We start from the raw sequence: 23,938 nt of genomic DNA on the forward strand, positions 1-23,938 counted from the left end.
TCACATTTACACAGTAAACAGTGATTTTTTGAACAGCGATCTGTCATCTCCCCTAGTCAGTCCCCTCCCCCTACAGTTAGAACGCACTTGAGAGAACACACTTAACCCCTTGATCGCCCCCTAGTGTTATCCCCTTCCCTGCCAGTGACGTTTATACAATAATCAGTGGCTATTTTTATAGAACTGATTGCTGTATAAATGACAATGGTCCCAAAAATGTGTCAAAAGTGTCCGATGTGTCCGTCGCAATGTCGCAGTCACGATAAAAATCGCAGATCGCTGCCATTACTAGTAATAAAAAAAAAATAATAATAAAAATGCTATAAATCCATCCCATAGTTTGTAGACACTATAACTTTTGTGCAAACCAATTAACATACGCTTATTGCGATTTTTTATTACAAAAAAAAACTGAGGAAAAATTCGCTTTTAAAAAAAAAAAAAATTGGGATATTTATTTTAGCAAAAATTACAAAATATTGTGTTTTTTTTTTTTTTAATTGTCGCTCTTTTTTTGTTTATAGCGCAAAAAAATAACAACCGCAGAGGTGATCAAATACCACCAAAAGAAATCTCTATTTGTGGAAAAAAAAGGACGCCAATTTTGTTTTGGGTACAGTGTCGCACGACCGCACAATTGTCAGTTAAAGCGACGCAGTGCCAAAACGCAAAAAGTGCTCTGGTCAGGAAGGGGGTCAAATCTTTCGGGGCTGAAGTGGTTAACATTGTATATAGCTGCATGGAATTTAATCCAAGTCCTGCAGGGGGAGCTGATGAGGCCTCAATGCATTGTAGAAGGTCACTGCAGTCACATACACACACAGACCACCTCATTAGAAACTTGCTCATCCATGTCTTTATGGACCTTGCTTTGGGCACTGGTCCAAATCATTTGGTGGAGGGGGGATTATGGCGTGGGGGAGGGAGGATTATGGTGGGGGGTTGTTTTTCAGGGGTTGGGTTTGGCCCCTTAGTTCCAGTGAAGGGAACTCTTAAGGCGTCAGCATACTAAGATATTTTGGACAATTTCATGCTCCCAACTTTGTGGGAACAGGTCCATCTTTATGGACCATGCTTTTCCTTGCAGCTTCCTCAACCCCAAACTCGCCCATTCATGTCTTTATGGACCTTGCTTTGTGCTCTGGTGCGCAGTCATGTTGGGACAGGAAGGGGCCGTCCCCAAACTGTTCTCACAAAGTTGGGAGCATGACATTTTCCAAAATGTCTTGGTATGCCGACGCCTTAAGTGTTCCCTTCACTGGAAATAATGGGCCAAGCCCAACCCCTGAAAAACATCCCTGCCCCATAATCCCCCCTCCACCAAATGATTTGGACCAGTGCACAAAGCAAAGTTCATAAAGACATGGATGAGTGAGTTTGGGGTAGAGGAACTTGACTGGCCTGCACAGAGTCCTGACCTCAACCCGATAGAACACCTTTGGGATAAATTAGAGCAGAGACTGCAAGCCAGGCCTTCTTGTCCAACATCAGTGCCTGACCTCACAAATGCGATTCTGGAAGAACGGTCAAACATTCCCATAGACACACTCCTAAACCTTGTGGACGGCCTTCCCAGAAGAGTTGAAGCTATTATAGCTGCAAAGGGTGGGCCAACTCAATATTGAACAGAGATTAAGTCAGTTGACAGCGTTTCAGCCTATAAGGCCTTAGTCATAAGGTTATGACTAAGGCCTTATAGGCTGAAATGCATCAAAGGCCTTAATCTGTGTTTGTTCACTGTAGCCAACTCAATATTGAACCATACGGACTAAGACTGGGTTGCCATTAAAGTTCATGTGTGTGTAAAGGCAGGCGTCCCAATACTTTTGGTAATATAGTGTATATGCTGTATAATTCCCAACAATGACATTAGATAATCTGGAAGAAATTTACTGCACATGCATGAAGTACACACTATAGAGGGATATGCTTTTGTTCATATGTAATGTCTGAGGTTTACAACTAGTGTCTGGCAAACAGCCCCTGCAGCACGATCGATGATGGATCTACATCAGGGGACTTTTTTCTTTTTTTTTTTTAAATGAAGGAATTGTCAAAAACGTGTGCTTTTATTTCTATTTTATGCTTTTTTTGGTGAATGGGTAGGGCTACTATGTACCTCATACACATTCACATGCCGGGGGTGGGATCTGCCCTTGATAAAGATGGCTTCCAGATTCTGATAAGCCCCCTGCCCAGAGGCCTCCACAATCACAGCCCAGGGTTGTCGGGTAGAGGCCCTTGTCCCCATCAACATGCAGACAAGGTGCTTTTCCCCCACCCCAAAGCACCTTCCCCATGTTGAGGGCATGTGGTCTGGTATGATTCGGGGAACGGACAGACGCTCACTTGCCCCCCCCTTTCCCTACCTGCTGGGCTGCATGCTCGGGTAAGGGTCAGGTATGGATTTTTGGGGGACCCCACTGCATTTAAAAAAAAACAAGTGGCATGGGGTTCCCCTTAAAATTCGTATCAGACCCAAAGGGTCTGGTATGGATGTGAGGGGGAGACCCCCCCAAGCTATTTTTTTCACATTTCTCTATTTCTGGCAATTTAAATGTTATTTTTTATTTCTTTAGAAAGGTCAGTTTTGCTGCAGCAGGTTCTATACATGCAACAGATGTCTCATTTTACAGGCAGACTAAGGGGTCCCCCCCCCACACACACACTGTTTTTTTCACATTTTTTCTATTGCTGGCAATTTAAATGTATTTTTTTCTTTAACCACTTCAGCTCCGGACCAATAAACACCTTAAGGACCAGAGGTCTTTTTGCAATTTCGCACTGCGCCGCTTTAACTGGTAATTGCGCGGTCATGCAATATTGCACCCAAAGGAAATTTGCGTCCTTTTCTTCCCACAAATAGAGCTTTCTTTTGATGGTATTTGATTGCCTCTGCGATTTTTTTTTTTTGCGATATAAATGGAAAAAGAGCGAAAATTTTTAAAAAAAAAAGATATTTTCTTCTTTTTGTTATAAGAAAAATCGAATAAACTAAATTTTAGTCATACATTGAGGGCAAAATTTATTCAGCCACATGTCTTTAGTAAAAAAAATGTCAATAAGCGTATATTTTTTGGTTTGCGCAAAAGTTATAGCGTCTACAAACTAGAGTACATTTTCTGGAATTTACACAGCTTTTAATTTATGACTGCCGATCTCATTTCTTGAGGTGCTAAAATGGCAGGGCAGTACAAATCCCCCCCAAATGACCCCATTTTGGAAAGTAGACACCCCAAGGAAATTGCTGATGGGTATGTTGAGCCCATTGAATATTTATTTTTTTTGTCCTAAGGGATTGAATAATGACAAAAAAAAAAAAAATTTTTTTTACAAAAAGTTGTCACTAAATGATATATTGCTCACACATGCCATGGTTATATGTGGAATTGCACCCCAAAATATATTCCGCTACTTCTCCCAAGTATGAGGATACCACATGTGTGGGACTTTTTGGGAGTCTAGTCGCGCACGGCACCCCGAAAACCAATCACCACCTTCAGGATTTCTAAGGGTGCAAATTTTTGATTTAACTCCTCACTACCTATCACAGTTTCGAAGGCCATAAAATGCCAAAATAGCACAAAACCCCCCCAAATGACCCCATTTTGGAAAGTAGACACCCCAAGCTATTTACTGAGAGGCATGTTGAGTCCATGGAATATTTTATATTTTGCCAAAAGTTGCGGGAATATTACAAACTTTTTTTTTTTTTGCACAAAGTTGTCACTAAATGATATATTGCTCACACATGCTATGGGCAGAAGTCAAATTACACCCCAAAATAAATTCTGCTGCTTCTCCCGAGTACGGGGATACCACATGTGGGGGACTTTTTGGGAGCCTAGCCACGTACGGGACCCCGAAAACCAAGCACTGCCTTCCGGATTTGAATATAAAATGCTATAAAAAACAAACTAACCAGAGTCACCCGTAACACTTATACGGTGATCAGTGGTGAAAGGGTTAACTAGGGGCAATCAGGGGGTTCAAATTTTTATTAGGTAGTATATGGGGGTCCCTGGCGCTATATAAAAACCTGACGGGGAACCTAAATAACTAACTGGCTAACCAGCGTCACCAGTGACACTTATACTGTGATCGCTGGTGAAAGGGGGTGAAAGGGTTAACTAGCAGCAATCAGGGGGTTAAAACCATTATTGGGTAGTATATCGGGGTACCTAGGGCTATAAAAACCTGGCGGTGAACCTAAAAAAATAACTAGCTACCTAGCGACACTAGCGACACTGATGCAGCGTTCAGAAAAATTATCGCTTAGTGACACTGGCAAAAGGGGGTGAAAGGGTTAACTAGCGGAAATCAGGGGGTTAAAACCATTATTGGGTAGTATATCAGGGTACCTAGCGCTATAAAAACCTGGCGGTGAACCTAAAAAAATAACTAGCTACCTAGCGACTGTAGCGACACTAATGCAGCGATCAGAAAAACGATCGCTTAGTGACACTGGCAAAAGGGGGTGAAAGGGTTAACTAGCGGCAATCAGGGGGTTAAAACCATTATTGGGTAGTATATCGGGGTACCTAGCGATATAAAAACCTGGCGGTGAACCTAAAAAAATAACTAGCTACCTAGCGACACATGCAGCGATCAGAAAAATGATCGCTTAGTGACACTGGCAAAAGGGGGTGAAAGGGTTAACTAGCGGCAATCAGGGGGTTAAAACCATTATTGGGTAGTATATCGGGGTACCTAGCGCTATAAAAACCTGGCGGTGAACCTAAAAAAATAACTAGCTACCTAGCGACTGTAGCGACACTAATGCAGCGATCAGAAAAACGATCGCTTAGTGACACTGGCAAAAGGGGGTGAAAGGGTTAACTAGCGGCAATCAGGGGGTTAAAACCATTATTGGGTAGTATATCGGGGGTACCTAGTGATATAAAAACCTGGCGGTGAACCTAAAAAAATAACTAGCTACCTAGCGACACATGCAGCGATCAGAAAAATGATCGCTTAGTGACACTGGCAAAAGGGGGTGAAAGGGTTAACTCTAGGGGCAATCAGGGGGTTAAATCTTTATTGGGGGGTGATAGGGGGCTACCCTGGACCTAACACTAACTGTCCTGACAGTTTTTACTGTCACAACTGACACTGAATGCATTGATCAGTAAAGAAATGATCAATGCAATCAGTGACACTGTGACTGGGGGGGGAGGGGGGATCGGGGGGCGATCGGGGGGGGGATCGGGGGGGGGGGGTTTGTGTGCCTGTGTGTACCTACATGTCAGTGTAGTGTTGGTGCACACTTACTATTAGTCTTCTCCTCGTAGTCCGGTCAAAAAGACCGCCCCGAGGAGAATGACATCACTTCCTCCTTCCTGTGTAAACAATACACAGGGGAGGAAGCTTCTCATTGGCCAGGAGCGATCCAGAGGGGGTGGCCGAAAACCAACGGCCATCCCCTCATCACGGAGCGCTCCTGGACCAAATCGGACCGCCGTAAACAGCGGGAGGGGGTCCGATCGGACCCCCCACCCGCTGGAAGGCAATCACGTAGATGTACGTGATTGTGCCTGCCTGTGCCATTGTGCTGACGTACAATGGCAATACGGTGGTCCTGAAGTGGTTAAAAGATCAGTTTTTCTGCAGCAGGTTCTATACATGCAATAGATGCACCACTTTACAGGCAGACTAAGGGGACCCCCCCCCCCCCCTCCACACACACACACAGTTTTTTTTCACATTTCTCTATTGCCGCCAATTTAAATGTAATTTTTTTTTCTTTAGAAACGTCAGTTTTGCTGCAGCAGGTTCTATACATGCTACAGATGCACCACTTTACAGGCAGACTAAGGGACCTCCCCCCCGGGCACTATATTTAAGGGAATTGAATTTTTATTGTTTGCTGCATTCATACATGTCCCCCATGGCAGTTCCCAGGCCCCCATACCCTTTTTAAGGCCAATAACTTGCATATAAGCCTTCAAAATGGGGACTTTTCAAGTTTGGGTCACGTAGACATTCAATGGGGTTCGGAGTTCAGTTGCCAAACGAACTGGGGGGGGGTGTGTTTGGCCCAACTTTATTTACAACCACTTTAAATCCCTATCTGTCCAAATAAAATGATATATATTATATTATGGTGGACTACAAAAGGTATAAGAAACAGAACTGAGATTGGCCCAGAATGAAAACAAAATGCTCTTGGCCTCGTTGGTGACTAAGGAAGAAAGAGACCCCGGGACTCGAGTGGTTAAATAGGAGCAGAGTTCCTCTTTAGATTACAGTCCTTTGGCCCTTCGTACAGCGATGACTCATGGAATGCTATGTGGGACGGGAAGTCATCGTTATTCGATGTTCGGGTTCCGTGTTAATAAACAGCCAGTTATGAAAAGAACATGTTATGTTCTCCTGTCCTTATCAGGCCCCATTGATGGTCAGCGCAGCTTCTCCAGGAACCCTGCGGAGTCCGGGGGCTGTTTTTCGATGTAACCGCACCCAACGCAAACACACTTATCTGTCACTCTTTCTTTTGCGTAGCACGCCAGCAAATTGTACACTTCTGGGTGAACATGTGCAGCGTTCAATGTTTTTTCTCTTGTATTACTGACAGGTCGTGTCCCGAAACCAGGCTGCATCTCCTATTGGCCAGAAGGGCAGCTGTGTTCTGATTGGCCGGCCATAGACTTACAACTCTGAAAACAACGCTGGTCTCTGAAATGAATCTGAAGGGATTTGTATGTTGTGATCTGCTTTACATAAATGCTTTTTTTTTCTTTTTTTTTTAAGTGTATCAATGGTAAAGATATCTGTACAGTGATACATTATATTGTCAAAAGTATTGGGACACCTGCCTCTACACGCACATGAACTTTAATGGCATCCCAGTCTTAGTCCGTAGGGTTCAATATTGAGTTGGCCCACCCTTTGCAGCTATAACAGCTTCAACTCTTCTGGGAAGGCCGTCCACAAGGTTTAGGAGTGTGTCTATGGGAATGTTTGACCATTCTTCCAGAGGCACATGTGTGAGGTCAGGCACTGATGTCAGACGAGAAGGCCTGGCTCACAGTCTCCGCTAAAATTCATCCCAAAGGTGTTCTGTGGGGTTGAGGTCAGGACTCTGCGCAGGCCAGTCAAGTTCCTCCGCACCAAACTCACTCACCCATATCTTTATGGACCTTGCTTTATGCACTGGTCCAAACCAGGGGGGGTTATGGTGTGGGGTTGTTTTTTAGGGGTCGAGCTTGGCCCCTTAGTTCCAGTGAAGGGAACTCTTAAAGTGTCAGCATACCAAGACATTTTGGACAATTTTATGCTCCCAAATTTGTGGGAACAGTTTGGGGATGACCCCTTCCTGTTCCAACATGACTGCGCACCAGTGCATCCAAAATCTAGAATTCAAGCTAAGGGGGTACCTCGTCCCATATAACGTTATCTAGAAAAAAGGAAGAGCACAACAAGACGGACTATAACGGGACCTCATTGTTTGGCACTGATTGGCATCCATCCCTACAATACTGTACACTACAATGCCCATCCGTGCCGCCTATCAGTGCCCATCCATGCTGCCTATCAGTGCCAATCCATGCCGCCTATCAGTGCCCATCCATGCTGCCTATCAGTGCCCATCCATGCCGCCTATCCATGCCCATCCATGCCACTCATCCATGCCAATCCGTGCCACCTATCAGTGCCTATTTGTGCCACCTATCAGTGTCTATCTGTGCCGCCTATCAGTGCCACTTCATTGATGCCACATCATTGGTGCCCATCAGTGCCACCTTATCAGTGCCCGTCACTGCAGCCCAGTCAGTGCCCATCAGTGAAGGAGAAAACTTACTTATTTACAAAGTTTTGTAACTAAAACAAAAAAAAACATGTTTTTTTCAAAATTTTCGGCCTTTTTTTATTTGTTTAGCAGAAAATAAAAATCCCAGAGGCGATCAAATACCACCAAAAGAAAGCTCTATTTGTGGGAACAAACTGACAAAAATTTAGTTTGAGTACAATGTAGCATGACCGCGCAAATGTCATTCAAAGTGCTACAGCGCTGAAAGCTCAAAATTGGTCTGGGCAGGAAGGTGTATAAGTGCCCCCCGGTATTGAAGTGGTTAAAGACGATGGCTTCAACTAGGTGGCTTGGGTGCCCTAAAAACCCTTAACTACCAACAAATGGACCACCTAGACCCCCTAGAAATTCCAGATATAATTTATTTAATTACATACCTCTTATCTTAATGCGCATGTGCCCCGTATACAATAGGCGCGCGCATTGGCTAGATTGTTGTGCGCCAGGGCGCATGGTTCGTAAGCGTGCGCTTTGACGCTATTATTGTGCGCCATTGCGCATGGCGCTTGTCCTCCATTGAGATGTCTGCAGTGCAGGGCATCTCATAGTATAGACCTTATCCAGCTCATAAGCAATATCAATAATGGGCTAATTTGGCGGTCTTTTTGGCGCCAATGCGCATATTTAAGCAGTGTTGGCTGAGCTGGCTAGTGAGCGGTGTGTGTGCTGTGTGGATGGACCTTGCAGGCATGGGGCCCCAGGGCAATAGGAGATTATGGGGCCCCCAGGCAATCAAAGATTATGGGGCCACACAGTAGACACAAACACACACACACACACTACAACAGACATGTACACACAGTATACACAGACATGTTTCTATTGGCTGAGAAGGTACTGGAGAGGTGGGGCAGCTATAATCTCAGGATTTTTAGACCAAAAGGATGTCGGTAAGGGACATTTCAGAGACAGATGTAAAAAAAAAACATACATTTTTGCATACTGTCCCTGGTTTTACTGAGGCCGGTGTCTTGTAAAATAGTGTCCCCCATCAGAAGCTGTCCCCTGCGTACTGCGCATGCACAGTACACAGGAACACAGATTCCGAAAATTGCCGAGGACGAACGGCGCCTGCGCCGTGAGTCCAGGTTCTATCCCCACTATCCAAGTGGACATAGAGTTAGAATAAAAAAGAGCCGAGCGGAGCGAGGCCGAGCCCGAAGCGTGGCGAGCGAAGCTCGCCCGCGAGGGGCCCTCTAAAATTCTTAACCCTATGTCCGCTTGGATAGTGGGGCTATCTCCTCCACTCACGGCGCAGGCGCCGTTTAACTTCTGAGTTTTTCAGAAGCTTCGGCTGCTCCGTACTGCGCATGCGCAGTACGGAGCGGACAGCATATGATGGGCGGACTGTATTAGGCAGAACACCGGCAACCCTGATGGGGCCCCCTAGTGGCACGGGGCCCTTGGCAGTGCCCGAGTGGCCCAATGGTCAGTCCACCCCTGCTTGCAGGTGATTATTTTGCATTCTTTGATAGCTTTGATGGGTTTTTCTATTAATTTAACCTTTGTTCCAATGTTAATGGATATATTTGGGCTTCCTTCTTCAGTGGAACTCTGCATGTGTGGGATCTACATTGGCCTCTCCTGTATAGGATATCTGTCAGATTTGTTTTGGCTATATGGGGTTATTCCTAGGAATTTGCCTTTTGCGAGAAGCCCCCTGGTGGCCATTGATAGGTAATTTCCTTTGTCATTTTCTTTATTTGTTTTGTTCTTTAGTCAGACTTCTGATTGTTGGCTGTTTCTAGATTGATGCATAAATTAAGATAAGAGGTATGTAATTAAATAAATGATATCTAGAATTTCTAGGTGGTCCGTTTGTTGGTCATTAAGGGGTTTTAGGGCACCCAAGCCACCTAGTTAAAGCCATCGTCTTTAACCACTTACAGACCGGACCATTTTGCTGGTCAAAGACCAGACCACTTTTTGCGATTCGGCACTGCGTCGCTTTAACCGACAATTGCACGGTCGTGCGACGTGGCTCCAAAACAAAATTGACGTCCTTTTTTTCCCACAAATAGAGCTTTCTTTTGGTGGTATTTGATCACCTCTGCGGTTTTTATTTTTTGCGCTATAAACAAAAATAGAGCGACAATTTTGAAAAAAACGCATTATTTTTTACTTTTTGTTATAATAAATATCCCCCAAAAATATATAAAAAAACATTTTTTCCCTCAGTTTAGGCCGATATGTATTCTTCTACATATTTTTGGTAAAAAAATTTGCAATAAGCGATTATTGATTGGTTTGCGTAAAAGTTATAGCGTTTACAAAATAGGGATAGTTTTATAGCATTTTTATTAATAATTTTTTTTTTTTTTTTTTTACTAGTTATGGCCGGCGATCAGCGATTTTTATTGTGACTGCGACATTGTGGCGGACACATCGGACATTTTTGACACATTTTTGGGACCATTGTCATTTATACAGTAATCACTGCTATATAAATGCAGTGATTCCTGTGTAAATGACACTGGCAGTGAAGGGGTTAACCAGGAAGTGGCAGTGTAGGTATTAAGTGTTCCTAGGGGTGTGTTACTAACTGTGGGGGGGGGTTGGGCTTTCATTTAGTGAACACTGATCTCTGCTCCAATCACATGGAGCAGAGATCAGCGTCACTAGTTGCTAGGCAGAATGGAGAAATTCTGTTTACACGGCATTTCCTCCGTGAGACGATCGTGGGGATTCCCACGGCGATCGAGTCCGCGGGTCCCGCGACTGGACTCACATAGGTCCCGACCAATGCGGGAGCGCGGGTGCGCGCTGCCGGCGGCGCGCTCCCGATGGCAGGGCGGCATTGAATATTGGACGTACATGTACGCCAATATGCCTGCCCGTGCCATTCTGTTGACGTACATCGTCGTGCGCTGGTCGGGAACCGGTTAATAAAGGCGTAAGTACCTTTTTTTTTTCTTATAACGCCTTTATTGAAAGCTTTGGATTGAAGTCATTACCATAGGCGTTTTTTTTATATGTTTTCGTATTTTTGTTTTATCATTAGATTTATCCCAGTACTTACCTAGGTCTTGTATCTATGCAAAACCATCCATCCTACCCCCGTTTGTTCATCCTTGGGGGGGGGGGGAATACACCGCTACGGTCTGATTTGGCCTGTTTGGTCTTTTAACCACTTAAGCCCCGGACCAATTTGCAGTCAAAGGACCAGGCCCCTTTTTGCGATTCGGCGCTGCGTCTCTTTAACTGACAATTGCGCGGTCGTGCGACAGGGCTCCAAAACAAAATCGACGTCCTTTTTTCCCCCACAAATAGAGCTTTCTTTTGGTGGTATCCGATCACCTCTGCGGTTTTTATTTTTTGTGCTATAAACAAAAATATGCAATATTTTTGACTTTTTGCTATAATAAATATACCCAAAAAATATATAAAAAATTTTTTTTTTCCCTCAGTTTAGGCCGATACTTCTACTTATTTTTGGTAAAAAAAAAATCGCAATAAGCAATTATTGATTGGTTTGCGTAAAGGTTATAGCGTTTACAAAATAGGGGATAGTTTTATAGCATTTTTATTATTATTAATTTTTTTTTTACTAGTAATGGCGGCGATCAGCGATATTTATTGTGACTGCGGCATTATGGCGGACACATCGGACATTTTTGACACATTATTGGGACCATTGTCATTTATACAGCAATCAGTGCTATTTAAATGCACTGATTCCTGTGTAAATGACACTGGCAGTGAAGTAGTTAACCACTAGGGGGCAGTGCAGGTGTTATGTATGACGTTATGTGTTTTATTTATTGTAGGGGGGGGCGTGGCCTGGCATGTGACATCACCGGTACGTGCTTATGCCCAGCCGCACCATTCTGCCGACGTATATGTGCAGGAGGCGGTCCTTAAGTGGTTAGGGGGCTGTACATATGTAAGTCATGGTGTTTTCAGCCTTATTTATTCCAAATTAATATTTTACATGCAAATACTGATGCAAGGCACATCTATGTCTGTGCAATAAGGCATATTATGCTGTTTAATGACTTTGCTTGCTTACCTTATGTTTCTCCCATATTTTTCCTACATTTAATGGTTCTTTGGTCATACATGTGTGGTTGTAAATATACATGCCGTAACCGTGAGGAAGGATGTGATACTTACCTTACCCCCCTTAAAGCAGCTCCACCACTATCCCCTTCTCTCTCCAGGACTCCGGTTGGTATTTTGGCATCATAACTTGATTTGCAGGACTATTAACCCTACATTGTATATGGAGGACCACACATTGTAGGTGCAACCACAGCCAGAGGCACCATAGAGAAGAGTCACACCACTGGAGAGACTCTGCTAGAGCAAGTTCAGTATTACACCTTATTCCTCTACCCCTAGGTAAGAATGAACATTTAACCCTTGCAGTTTGGGGGTGCGGTGAAGATCATTTTTTTTCTTGTGCTTGGAGTTGGGCTTTATGGTGAGAGTGAGGACTTCATAGAAGACACAATCTGTGTTCTGCAGTTTCATTCCTAGTCCTAAAAAGACCAATTTTATTCCTTTTAATAGACTGCCATCTTCTGGAAATAAAAGGGTATTGCACCTATAAATGTATCTCACTAACATTCGCCTACCTAAACTACGTTCATGCAGCTCCTGCAAGACCTGCATGTAATATTTAGGTCAGCTTTCACTCGGTCTAATTTAGACTTTAGATGGGAAATAAATATTTCTATTACAGGAGGTAATGTGATAAAATTTCTGCCAGGCTACTGCTTTGTGTTTTGTTGAAGTCTGACACTTTGTTCATATTTCTGCCAATCTATGAAGGTTTGAAAGGGAAATTTACAGCAATGCCTGAACAAACCACGATCTTCTACACTACTCTGCAGTCTTTCCACTAAAACTACAACCTGACCCAACCTGTCCCTAACCTCCCCCACTAGAGAGCCACCCTATCTATTACCTGTGTTCCTGCAGCTTCACACTGACTCTAACCTCCACCACTAGAGAGCCACCCTATCTATTGCCTGTGTTCCTGCAGCTTCACCCTAACCCCATCCCCAGTCCTATAGCTTCACCCTAACCCCATCCCCAGTCCTATAGCTTCACCCTAACCCCATCCCCAGCCCTACAACATCACCCTAACCCTATCAGCCCTACAGCTTCACCCTAACCCTATCCCCAGTCTTACAGCTTCACCCTATCCCTAGTCTTACAGCTTCAATCTATCCCCAGTCTTACAGCTTCACCCTATCCCTAGTCTTACAGCTTCACCCTATCCCTATCCCCAGTCCCACAGCTTCACCCTATCCCTATCCCCAGTCCCACAGCTTCACCCTAACCCTATCCCAGATCCTACAACTTTACCCTAATCCTATCCCCAGTCCTACAGCTTCACCCTAATCCTATCCCCAGTCTTAAAGCTTCACCCTAACCCTAAACTCCATCACATGGAGATCCATCCTATCTATACACTCTCTTCCTATAGGTCCACACTAACCTTATCCCCAGTCCTACAATTTCACCCTAACGCTATCCTCCCCAACCCTACAACTTCACCTAATCCTATCCCCAGTCCTAGAACTTCACCCTAATCCTATCCCCAGTCCTAGAACTTCACCCTAATCCTATCCCCAGTCCTAAAGCTTCACCCTAACCCTAAACTCCATCACTGGAGATCCATCCTATATATATAACCTCTCTTCCTATAGGTCCACCCTAACCCTATCTCAGTCCTACAGCTTCATCCTAACCCTATCCCCAGTCCTACAATTTCACCCTAATCCTATCTCCAGTCCTACAGCTTCACCCTAACCCTATCCCCAGTCCTACAGCTTCACCCTATCCCTAACCTCCACCACCATACCGTAGCTCGATGCTATCTCTAACCGCTGTTCCTGCAGCTTGTATATAGGTGCCTACTATTGGGGTGTACACTACCTCATGTTTCAAAAAAATATGAACAAACCTCTATTTTGGGATTTTTAAGGCAATGAGAAAAACTGAATTATAGATGAAAATTCATTTATTATAAACATAGTTGGAAAAGTTGATTGTACTTCAACATTACATAGTGTCTAAAAATCACATTGCATATTTGAAAAAAGATTGAGAATGATACAGCCTACTACAAGATACAGTGACCACCAATAAGGAAGGTGGCGCAGAGTGGCAGTAATCCACCGCATTTCAACAATTCAAAAAGTCTTCATCAGGGAAATTGCATCCTCATGTTACTGGTTTGCATTGTGTTTATAATAAAGCCTGTGTCAGTGAGCTCTTGTGTATTCAGGCTGCACGGGTAGTTAGGATGTAGTTATGGCTGCCAACTCCCAGGTGTTTATGGCTCTGCCCCCTTGTGGTGGGCTATAAATACAAGGGGAGGGCAGCCTGTATGAGCTGTTATCCTTCCACACGGGAATAGTCAAATACAAATCTGTCTCCTCTCTAGCAGAATCCTGGAAGAGGAAACGGATGGATCTAGCTGCCTCAATACAAAGGGACTCATTTGAACACTAACAAGTGATATATGAAATTAGTCCCTTGAGGAGTTAACAATAAAACTATTTAATGACAGATCTTCTTTAAAGGGTATTATTTATGTGACTGTTACAGGGGTCCGAATGACACAGCGCGAGCACTGTGCTGTATTACATGCTTTAACCCTTTAAAGTCCACATGTGCTCTACCAAACGGTAGAGCAGAACGTTAAATGGTTAAGGGAACAGGATCTTTTTTTTGGGGGGGGGTTAGCAAACGCTTTAAAGTACCGCATCGCAAAAAATTTCCTGGTCATGAAGGGGGGGGGGGTAAATCTTCTGGAGGCCAAGTGGTTAAAATATAAAATGTTAAGTAAGAGTATTGTATATTTCTATCACGCATTGAGGACCAGTAGCTCCACTGCTTTTGCCCTCTTCGGGCCAATCCGGCATCTAATGAGTCCTCCTGTATTGTCCTCCTCCAGACACAGCTTCATACAAATCCCCTTCTCATCTCTCCTGCAGGGATCAGTCCATGTGGGGGACACGGAGTCCGTGTGGAAAGGCCGGCAGTGACACATTGGGGGGAGACTCCGGAGAACACGGATCCCCCCACCATGGGGGAGGGGAGGGGGAGCCGGCTGTGTGAGATAAATACCGGGGTGACCGATAAATGCCGGCTGTGTTCCCCGAGTCACATTATATATGAAATGTTCAGTTTTATCTTCTTCATTACAAAACAGAATCCCCCGTCCTGTCCTGGTGTATTACTTCATCTGTGATCATCCATTCTCCTCTTGAGTCCTCTTGCTCAGATTTATATCTCATCCTCATCCAGAGCAATGTCCCCCTCCCCCTCCTCCATTCACAGCAATGTCCCCTCCTCCATTCACAGCAATGTCCTCTCTTCCCTCCTCCATTCACAGCAATGTCCCCTCCCCTCCTCCATTCACAGCAATGTCCCTTCCTCCATTCAGAGCAATGTCCCCTCCCCCTCTTCCATTCACAGCAATGTCCCCTCCTCCATTTACAGCAATGTCCCCTCCTCCTCCTCCATTCACAGCAATGTCCCCTCCCCCTCCTCCATTCACAGTAATGTCCCTTCCCCCTCCTCCATTCACAGCAATGTCCCTTCCCCCTCCTCCATTCACAGCAATGTCCCCTTCCCCCTCCTCCATTCACAGCAATGTCCCTCTTCCTCCATTCACAGCAATGTCCCCTCCCCCTCCTCCATTCACAGCAATGTCTCCTCCTCCATTCACAGCAATGTCCCCTCCTCCATTCACAGCAATGTCCCCTCCCCCTCCTCCATTCACAGCAATGTCTCCTCCTCCATTCACAGCAATGTCCCCTCCCCCTCCTCCATTCACAGCAATGTCCCCTCCCCCTCCTCCATTCACAGCAATGTCCCCTCCCCCTCCTCCAGTCACAGCAATGTCTCCTCCCCCTCCTCCATTCACAGCAATGCCCCCTCCTCCATTCACAACAATGTACCCCTCCTCCATTCACAGCAATGTCTCCTCCCCCTCCTCCATTCACAGCTGTAGCCGAGTCTCCTCCTCCGGGGTCACATCATAGAAATCTTAATTTCTGGTTGGAGCTTTTTCAGATTTTCTAGTTCTCTTCTTGATTCCTCTGACAAGGAGATATTTCTGATCCTAGAAGAGAGGATATAAACAGTCATCAGATCTCAGCAGAATTCTCTCACACTATTTCCCGGCATCCTCCAGGATATCCATTAATCTCACCACACACATTACAATCGGATTGTACAATCTCTGTCCGATCTTCCAACAAGTATGTAGAGTGAGGGTCTGTCTGATTGTATAGAGACTGATATGAGGGTTTAGGTAGGTCCTCATATTACGAGGTTCCGGAAGATATAAAGCTGATTGTACAAAGATTGTATGGTCAGATTGTACTGTGTGTGATGGACCTGACACCATCCTGTCACCTTCTTGTAGGACTTCACCAACTAAGAAGTGACACTGCACAATGGAGGATGATGGGAGATATCAGATTATATAACAGGAAATATTCCTCCTCATTGGTCATTTTGTCCTGTAAGATCTGTTCTGTGATGTCCCAAACCCACCAATCACAGCACACTTCTCTTTCCTTCTCATCCAATGAGGGACACCGCAGTTCAGATAAGTTTGGGTTATACCGCCACCTACAGGAGAATCTGACACTGACAAATGAAAGAATTGTGGGTGGGATAATCCCTCCTACTCCCAGCATGCCTAAGTATTTTGCTGGTGTCCTCGGAGGACGGATGTCTTCTCTCTACTCTACAAACATTTCTTATATTGCAGATCAGCAATCCTGAGATGTGATGCTGGAAAAGATTTCCTTTTTTTGTCTTTCTTCTTTTTCATTTGGTGAATCAGCCAGAAGGTCTTTTCAAAAGCACAAGATCTCCAGCAGAATGTATCAGTTTACATGGATGAGACAAACCATTTGGCACTGGCAGTGGTGATTAATATGATTGGCTTTTATTTATTCATGACAAACTTTTATCCCCCAAAAACTGTAACTGACTATAAAGTGTGAGCTGGAGTTTGGCTTCAATTTGTTAGTGTATCTAAATCTGCTAATACATTTATCCCAGCCATTCAGCCGACTAAAAATGCTACTGTGTCTCCTTTTCTCATTCCTCCAGAGTTGTGTCTCACTAATACTGGAGATGTCTTACTGGCCAGACCACCAGGAGATAACAGAGGGACCCCCCCCCCCCCCCCGAAAAAAAACAAAAAACAAATTCAGCCATCACATATAATGATTGGTCGGCTGTGATATGACATTTTTGGCTTTGGGTTTAATACCACTTTAACTTTTTTTACAGCTTTTTTTCTTCCATTCAATAAAGATTGTTGTTACATTGTTGCTGATCTGTGTAAATGCAGATCAGTGGATCCTCGCTCGCCATGAGATTGTCTCTGACACCTTCTGTCTGCAGGAACTCTATTACTTTGCTGATCTGTCTCTACAAGCCGTTTCCTGTCCTCTGCTCTGTACATTCCAGATTTGGAGATCTGAGTCCATCCACTGTCCATTTCAAACAGGGGGGGGGGGGCAGAATCTGGGGGTCCCCTTGTTAAAGGGGGCTTCCAGATTCTGATAAGCCCCCCACCCGCAGACCCGCACAACCACCGGCCAGGGTTGTGGGGATGAGGCCCTTGTCCTCATCAACATGGGGACAAGGTGCTTTGAGGGGGACCCCAAAGCATCCTCCCAATGTTGAGGGCATGTGGCCTGGTACGGTTCAGGAGGGGGGGCGCTCTCTTGTCCCGCCTCTTTTTTTGTGGTCTGCCAGGTTGCGTGCTCGGATAAAGGGTCTGGTATGGGTTTTTAGGGGGAACTGCACGCCATTTTTTTTTATTTGGCGTGGAGTTCCCCTTAAAATCCATACTAGACCTGAAGGGTCTGGTATGGATATTTGGGGGGAAACCCACCTAATTTTTTAAAAAAAAATTGATGCGGGGTTCCCCTTAATATCCATACCAGACCTGAAGGGCCTGGTAATTGAATTTGGGGGAACCCCACGCTTTTTTTATTTATTTTTTTTATCAATGACTTTTCTCTGTATTATGGGGAGCCGACAATTTATTATAGCCGCGAGTGATTTTAAATGACTTTTTTCCTGCAGAAATGATACTTTGTGCAGGGACAGTTCTAAGCACGGGAAACATGCGCCCCTTTACAGGCATACTATAGACACCCCCCAGGTACGAAATTTAAAGAAATATTTAACTTTTATTGTTTCGCTTTAATCATTATTAAAATCACTGCTCCTGAAAAAACTTCCCTTTTTAAAACTCTTTTTGCATTGATCCATGTCCCCTGGGGCAGGACCCGGGTCCCCAACACTTTTTATGACAATAACTTGCATATAAGCCTTTAAAATTAGCACTTTTAACTGGTTCTCGACCAGCGCACGCCGATGTACGTCGGCAGAATGGCACGGGCAGGCATATTAGCGTACAGGTACGGCGGCGTGCTCGTGTGCTGGTCGGGACCCCCTGTGAGTCCGATCGCGGGTCCCGTGGACTCGATCGCCGCGGGCATACCCGCAATCATCTCACGGGGCGGCTGAACGGAGAGATGCAGTTGTAAACAGCATCTCACCGTTCTGCCTAGCAACTAGTGACGCTGATCTCTGCTCCATGTGATTGGAGCAGAGATCAGTGTTCACTAAATGAAAGCCCAGCCCCCAACAGTTAGTAACACACCCCTAGGAACACTTAACCCCTACACTGCCACCCACTGGTTAACCCCTTAACTGCCAGTGTCATTTACACAGGAATCACTGCATTTATATAGCAGTGATTGCTGTATAAATGACAATGGTCCCAAAAATGTGTCAAAAATGTCGATGTGTCCACCATAATGTCGCAGTCACAATAAAATTGCTGATCGCCGCCATTACTAGTAAAAAAAAAAATAATAATAAAAATGCCATAAAACTATCCCCTATTTTGTAAACACTATAACTTTTGCGCAAACCAATCAATAATCGCTTATTGCGATTTTTTTTTTTTACCAAAAATATGTAGAAGAATACGTATCGGCCTAAACTGAGGGAAATTTTTTTTTTTAATATATTTTTGGGGGATATTTATTATAACAAAAAGTAAAAAATAATGTTTTTTTTTTTCAAAATTGTCACTCTATTTTTGTTTATAGCGCAAAAAATAAAAACCGCAGAGGTGATCAAATACCCCCAAAAGAAAGCTCTATTTGTGGGAAAAAAAGGACATCAATTTTTTTTTTTTTGGGAGCCACGTCGCATTACCGCGCAATTGTCAGTTAAACCGACGCAGTGCCGAATCGCAAAAAGTGGTCTGGTCTTTGACCAGCAAAATGGTCCGGGGCTGAAGTGGTTAATTTTTCATGTTAATGTCCCACAGACTTTAATGGTTTTTTCGAATTTTCCCTGAACACAGCATATTGTTCGGTGTTCTGCAGAACATCCGAACAACCAAAGTTTGGCCCGAACTTATGCTTGGGCCGAACCGTTCGCCCATCCCTAGTCTTTATGGACCTTGCTTTCTGCACTGCCTGAAATCATTTGGTGGAGGAGGGATTATGGTGTGGGGTTGTCTCTCAGGGTTTGGGTTTGGCTCCTTAGTTTCAGTGAAGGGAACTCTTAAGGCATCAGCATAGCAAGACTCTTTGGACCATTTTATGCTCACAGTTTGGGGGGATGGCCCCTTCCTGTTCCAACATGACTGCACACCAGTGCACAAACCAAGGTCCATAAAGACATGAATGAGCGAGTGTGGGGTGGAAGAACTTGACTGGCCTGCACAGAGTCCTGACCTCAACCTGATAGAACACCTTTGGGATGAATTAGAGCAGAGATTATGCTAGACCTTCCCATCCAACATCAGTGCCTGACCTCACAATTGTGGTTCTGGAAGAATGGTCAAACATTCCCATAGACACACTCCTAAACCTTGTAGACAGCCTTCCCAGAAGAGATATAGCTGTTATAGCTGCAAAGGGTGGGTCAACTCAATATTGAATCCTACAGACTAAGACTGGGATGCCATTAAAGTTTGTGTGTGTGTGTAGAGGCAGGTGTCCTAATACTTTTGGTAATATAGTGTAACAGTCTAAGATCGGATATTAAGGCTCGGTTCACGCAGGGGGTGACACGACTTGCCGCGCCGCGACCTGACAAGTCGCCCCCATTCTGTACTACGGAACCGTTCTAAGAGGAGCGATTCGAGTCGCTCCGACTTAGAAAAAAGGTTCCTGTACTACTTTTGGGCGACCTCGGGCGACTTGCATTGACTTCTATACAGAAGTCGTTTGCAAGTCGCCGCTGAGGTCGCGGCAGGTCGCGGCGCGGCAAGTCGTGTCGCCCCCTGTGTGAACCGAGCTTTAGGCTCCATGCACACTGGCTTAAAAATTGCTGCTGCTACAGGAGTTTTGTGTTGTGCCTGTAGAAGCAGCTCCATGTTCTCCTGTGTCTCCATACACATTGGGACCTTGGGACATACAGACTTATTTTGAGCGTAACATATAGAGGCAGGGAAAAAAACCTTCTGGTTCGTGTTTCTGAAAAAGTATGTAAAGGGAGCTATCTGGACAAAGGAAAAAACATAAATATTATAGTGAATTAATAAAAGCTGTATAAGTAAATAAATACATTAAATGTGTGTAATCAAAAAGTGCACAATTCATTAATATACATAAAAGTTCATAAATTTCTATGATAAATGACTCTTCAATACATGCTCCAACACCGTGCTCCTGAAATATGTGCTCCAATACTCCAAACCAATAGTGCTTCACCCAGAGTGACTATAGAATACACTCACCAGATTTCCCTGGCCAGCAAGTGACCAAAAAGGATGAAATGTGAGAAACTGCTCGATTCATAGGGCAATCTCCATCAGAATCCACATCTATCTCTCTCTCTTCCATACATGGATAAATATGATCACGATCGAATAAGCAGGGATATGTAAAAAATCTCTCCGGTATCATATATCCTCCACAATATTCATCTGTCTCCTTCTCCCATCACAAGACTCTGTGGAATTGGCTCCACCACAAAGAGCCACAGAAGGCAGGTATAGTGTAATAACATTTTATTTAAAAGAAAGCTGCACTTACATATGTCTGTGTCTGTAATATCGATCCCGCACCGCTGTGTGATTAGAGGCATGCGGCGTGCGTTCTAACTACCCAGCGGAAGTGGAGGGCTCCTGTCAGTTTGCATGTCAAGCCTCTCTTCTATGCATTTCATGCTCTGCGTGTGCCACCGCATTTCTGATTAGAGCTTTCTGGCATAAAAAAATGCAAAACTCTCCTAAACTTATCTAAACTTTGTACAATAAACTCTCTATATGAAAGATTTTTTCTGCCAAGGGAACTGACATTTTTTTTTTGAGCACAGTGTGCATGGAGCCTTATGGAGTCTAAAGATGGAATTTGATGACATTCTCATATTTCTATATTATTTATGTGGTTTAGATATAAAACTGTCCCAGAATATTATTGTCTCAGTCAGTCCTGTTATACTCACTGTAATGCCTCTATCCGGCTCGTTGTCAGAGCTTCCATCAGATCCCTGAAATGAGGACCCTCCAGATTGTTCTCAGACAGGTTCAGTGTCCTCAGTGTCTGGTTATTTCTTATTCCAGATGCCAGGTGGGGGCAGGAACTGTCTGTCAGGTGATTAGACAACAATCTGTAGAAGAAGAGAAGAATGTTACCAGAAGAAAAAAGAGAATTTCTCCCCCAAGAATGAATGTAACTTTTCTCTACATGAATGAATGAATGAAATACTTGTAAAGTGCACAGTGCGAACTGAATCTCCTCTAGGCGCTGTGGCGAGCTTTGATCATCTGCTAAAAGAGGAAGGTCTTGAGTTTTTTCCTAAAAGCCAGCTGATTTGGTGTGTAATGATTTCTCTATGCACGCATTTGTGGGTGAGGCAAAGGGTCTTGAACGTGATCCGATTTTTTACGGTTAGCCAATGTAAGCTCCTCAGAGAAGGAGAGATGGCTTCCCAGGTTTTTTTTCCTGTTATCAGCCTTGCCGCCGTGTTTTGGATCAGTTGTAATCGTGCAAGTTGATATTGTGGTAATCCTATGTAAAGCGAGTTTGCGTAGTCCAGTCGTGAATTAATGATTGTTCCAACTACCACTGCTTTGTCATTCTTTGGGATAAAAGGGATGAGTCTGCGAAGCATGCGCAGCAGATGGTGAGATCCACTGATTACTGCTCCTATCTGCGCATCCATTGACATTTGTGAGTCTAAAATAACCCCGAGACTCTTGGCTTTGGTCTTTGGGGATATAGTCTGCCCAAAGACGGTTGGTAGAGACCAGGAGGTTTTGGTTACGGCAGGGCTCGACACACCCCAGGCGCCAGGTCGCCAATGCGACCAGAAATCGCAACCTGGCGCCTAAGCTGCCACCAGCCCACTCACTATTGATGCCCCAGACATGCAGCACATTAACACTGACTGCCGTCCTCCTCCCTCCCCCACACTCAGCGGCGCCGCGCTAAGTAGGTGAAACTGACAAGCAACTGAGAGAGGAGGATCTGTCAGATTTCAGCTTGATGTCGGGGTGGGCGGGACCTGGCCAGAGTGGGCGGGACCCGGGCGGGGTGGGCAGGACCCAGCAGCTATCAAACACCAGCCAATGGGATCTGGGCGGACTGCTACCTGTATGTGGCCCCGCCCCTTTTCTTAAGCAGCCCAATCGTTGGCTGGTGTTTGATAGCTGCTGAGTCCCACCCACCCTGGCTGGGTCCCGCCCACCTCGACATCAAGCTCAAATCTGACAGATCCGCCTCTCAGTTATTTGTCAGTTTCACACCCCGGCTGGGTCACGCCCATTCTGACATTAAGCTCAATTGTGACAGCTCCTCTGTTACATTTCAGTGCCACCTGCTACCACCTACCAGTGCCAACCAGTGCCACCTGCCAGTGCCAATGCCAATCAGTGCCACCTGCCGGTGCCATCCAGTGCCACCGTCAGTCAGAGTCACCGCCAATCAGTGCCACCTGCCAATCAGTGCCACTGCCACTACCAATCAGTGCAACCTGCCACCATCAACCAGTGGCACCTACCAGTGCCACCTGCCACCACCAACCAGTGCCACCTACCAGCGCCACCTGCCAGTGCCACCACCAATCAGTGCCACCTGCTAGTGCCACCGCCAACCAGTGCCACCTGTCAACACCAACCAGGGCCACCTGCCAATCAGTGCCATCTGCCAGTGACAACTAGTGCCACCGCCAACCAGGGCCACCTGCCAGTGCCAACCAGTTCCATCTGTTGCCAGCCTTACTTTTTCTGGTCAGCCCATAACCCTGATGTAACAGCGTTCCATTGGAGTTATTGACTGGGTGCTCCGTTGTGAGTTAGGCAATTACCCCGGGAGCTGACAATCCATACCACTCTAAAAAAAAAAACTGTCTCCTAACTTTTTTAACTGGCTCTTAAATTCAAAACAAATTTGCCAACCCCTGGGTTATGGGATTATGATTTGGGTGTAAGATAAGAAGCTCTGTCTTTGATTCGTTCATCTGGAGGGAGTTAGTGGTCATCCAGTCCTCTATTGATTTGAGGCAGTTTTCAAGTTGTTGTTGGTGATCTTTTTTTCCATTGATCCGGAAATAAAGTTGCGTGTCGTCAGCGTAAGAGTGGAACTCATTTCTCTTTATTGGAATCATTTATATTAGATCACTTTATAAAACACGATCGATCATCTACGCTATTGGAGGATTTCTTTTTGTGGACTCCAATTACTAAATGTGACATGAGAAGTGGATGAGGTGGTGTGATCCATTCATTATTCCTGTATGGGGATTGGACCATACACACTCACACTGACCTCTAGGCTTTCACCTCCAACCTTCTGCTAAGTCTTGGATTCAGTTGTGGGGATTCACTTTGATGGTCACAGAAGTCTCACTCATGTTGTGGAAACATCATTGACTAAAAGTAACACCATTGGGATTTCCTTTGAACATCATGGTGGAGGATTTGATCTTATGGTGTGGAGAAGATTTATTACCGTTCTTTATTTGGACCTTTTTTGAAAATTTGTACTAATATTGCTGCACAAATTTTATATATGCTGATCATAAATTCTCTTCATTAGTTATCAGTGAAATTGTCAGGAAAGGCTGGCTGGGGACAATGGTCCGTCGCCTGTCTGTGCGCGCCTGCGG

At 44.8% G+C, this 23,938-nt stretch overlaps 1 protein-coding gene across 11 annotated transcripts in view; it reads right to left on the reverse strand.

The window, feature by feature from the left end:
• Positions 1-15,699: 15,699 nt before the first annotated feature.
• The window catches only part of LOC143973688 (NACHT, LRR and PYD domains-containing protein 12-like), a 280,532-nt gene continuing 272,293 nt past the window's right edge, over positions 15,700-23,938 (reverse strand). For 4 of the 11 annotated variants that reach the window (XM_077474565.1, XM_077474542.1, XM_077474589.1 and 1 more), the window contains 2 exons: positions 21,275-21,439; positions 15,701-15,893 (listed from right to left, as the gene is read on the reverse strand). In XM_077474565.1, coding sequence (XP_077330691.1) covers positions 15,803-15,893; positions 21,275-21,439 — 256 coding nt within the window. In that variant the 3' untranslated portion in view covers positions 15,701-15,802. Of the gene's footprint in view, positions 15,894-21,274; positions 21,440-23,938 lie in introns of all 11 variants that reach the window. The other 7 variants (XM_077474547.1, XM_077474562.1, XM_077474572.1 and 4 more) reach the window with 4 other exon arrangements.

This window comes from Lithobates pipiens, unplaced genomic scaffold, assembly GCF_037356315.1.
Source record: "Lithobates pipiens isolate NorthernLeopardFrog02 unplaced genomic scaffold, aLitPip1_a1.2 Scaffold_115, whole genome shotgun sequence".
In the NCBI taxonomy this organism is placed as follows: Eukaryota; Metazoa; Chordata; class Amphibia; order Anura; family Ranidae; genus Lithobates; species Lithobates pipiens.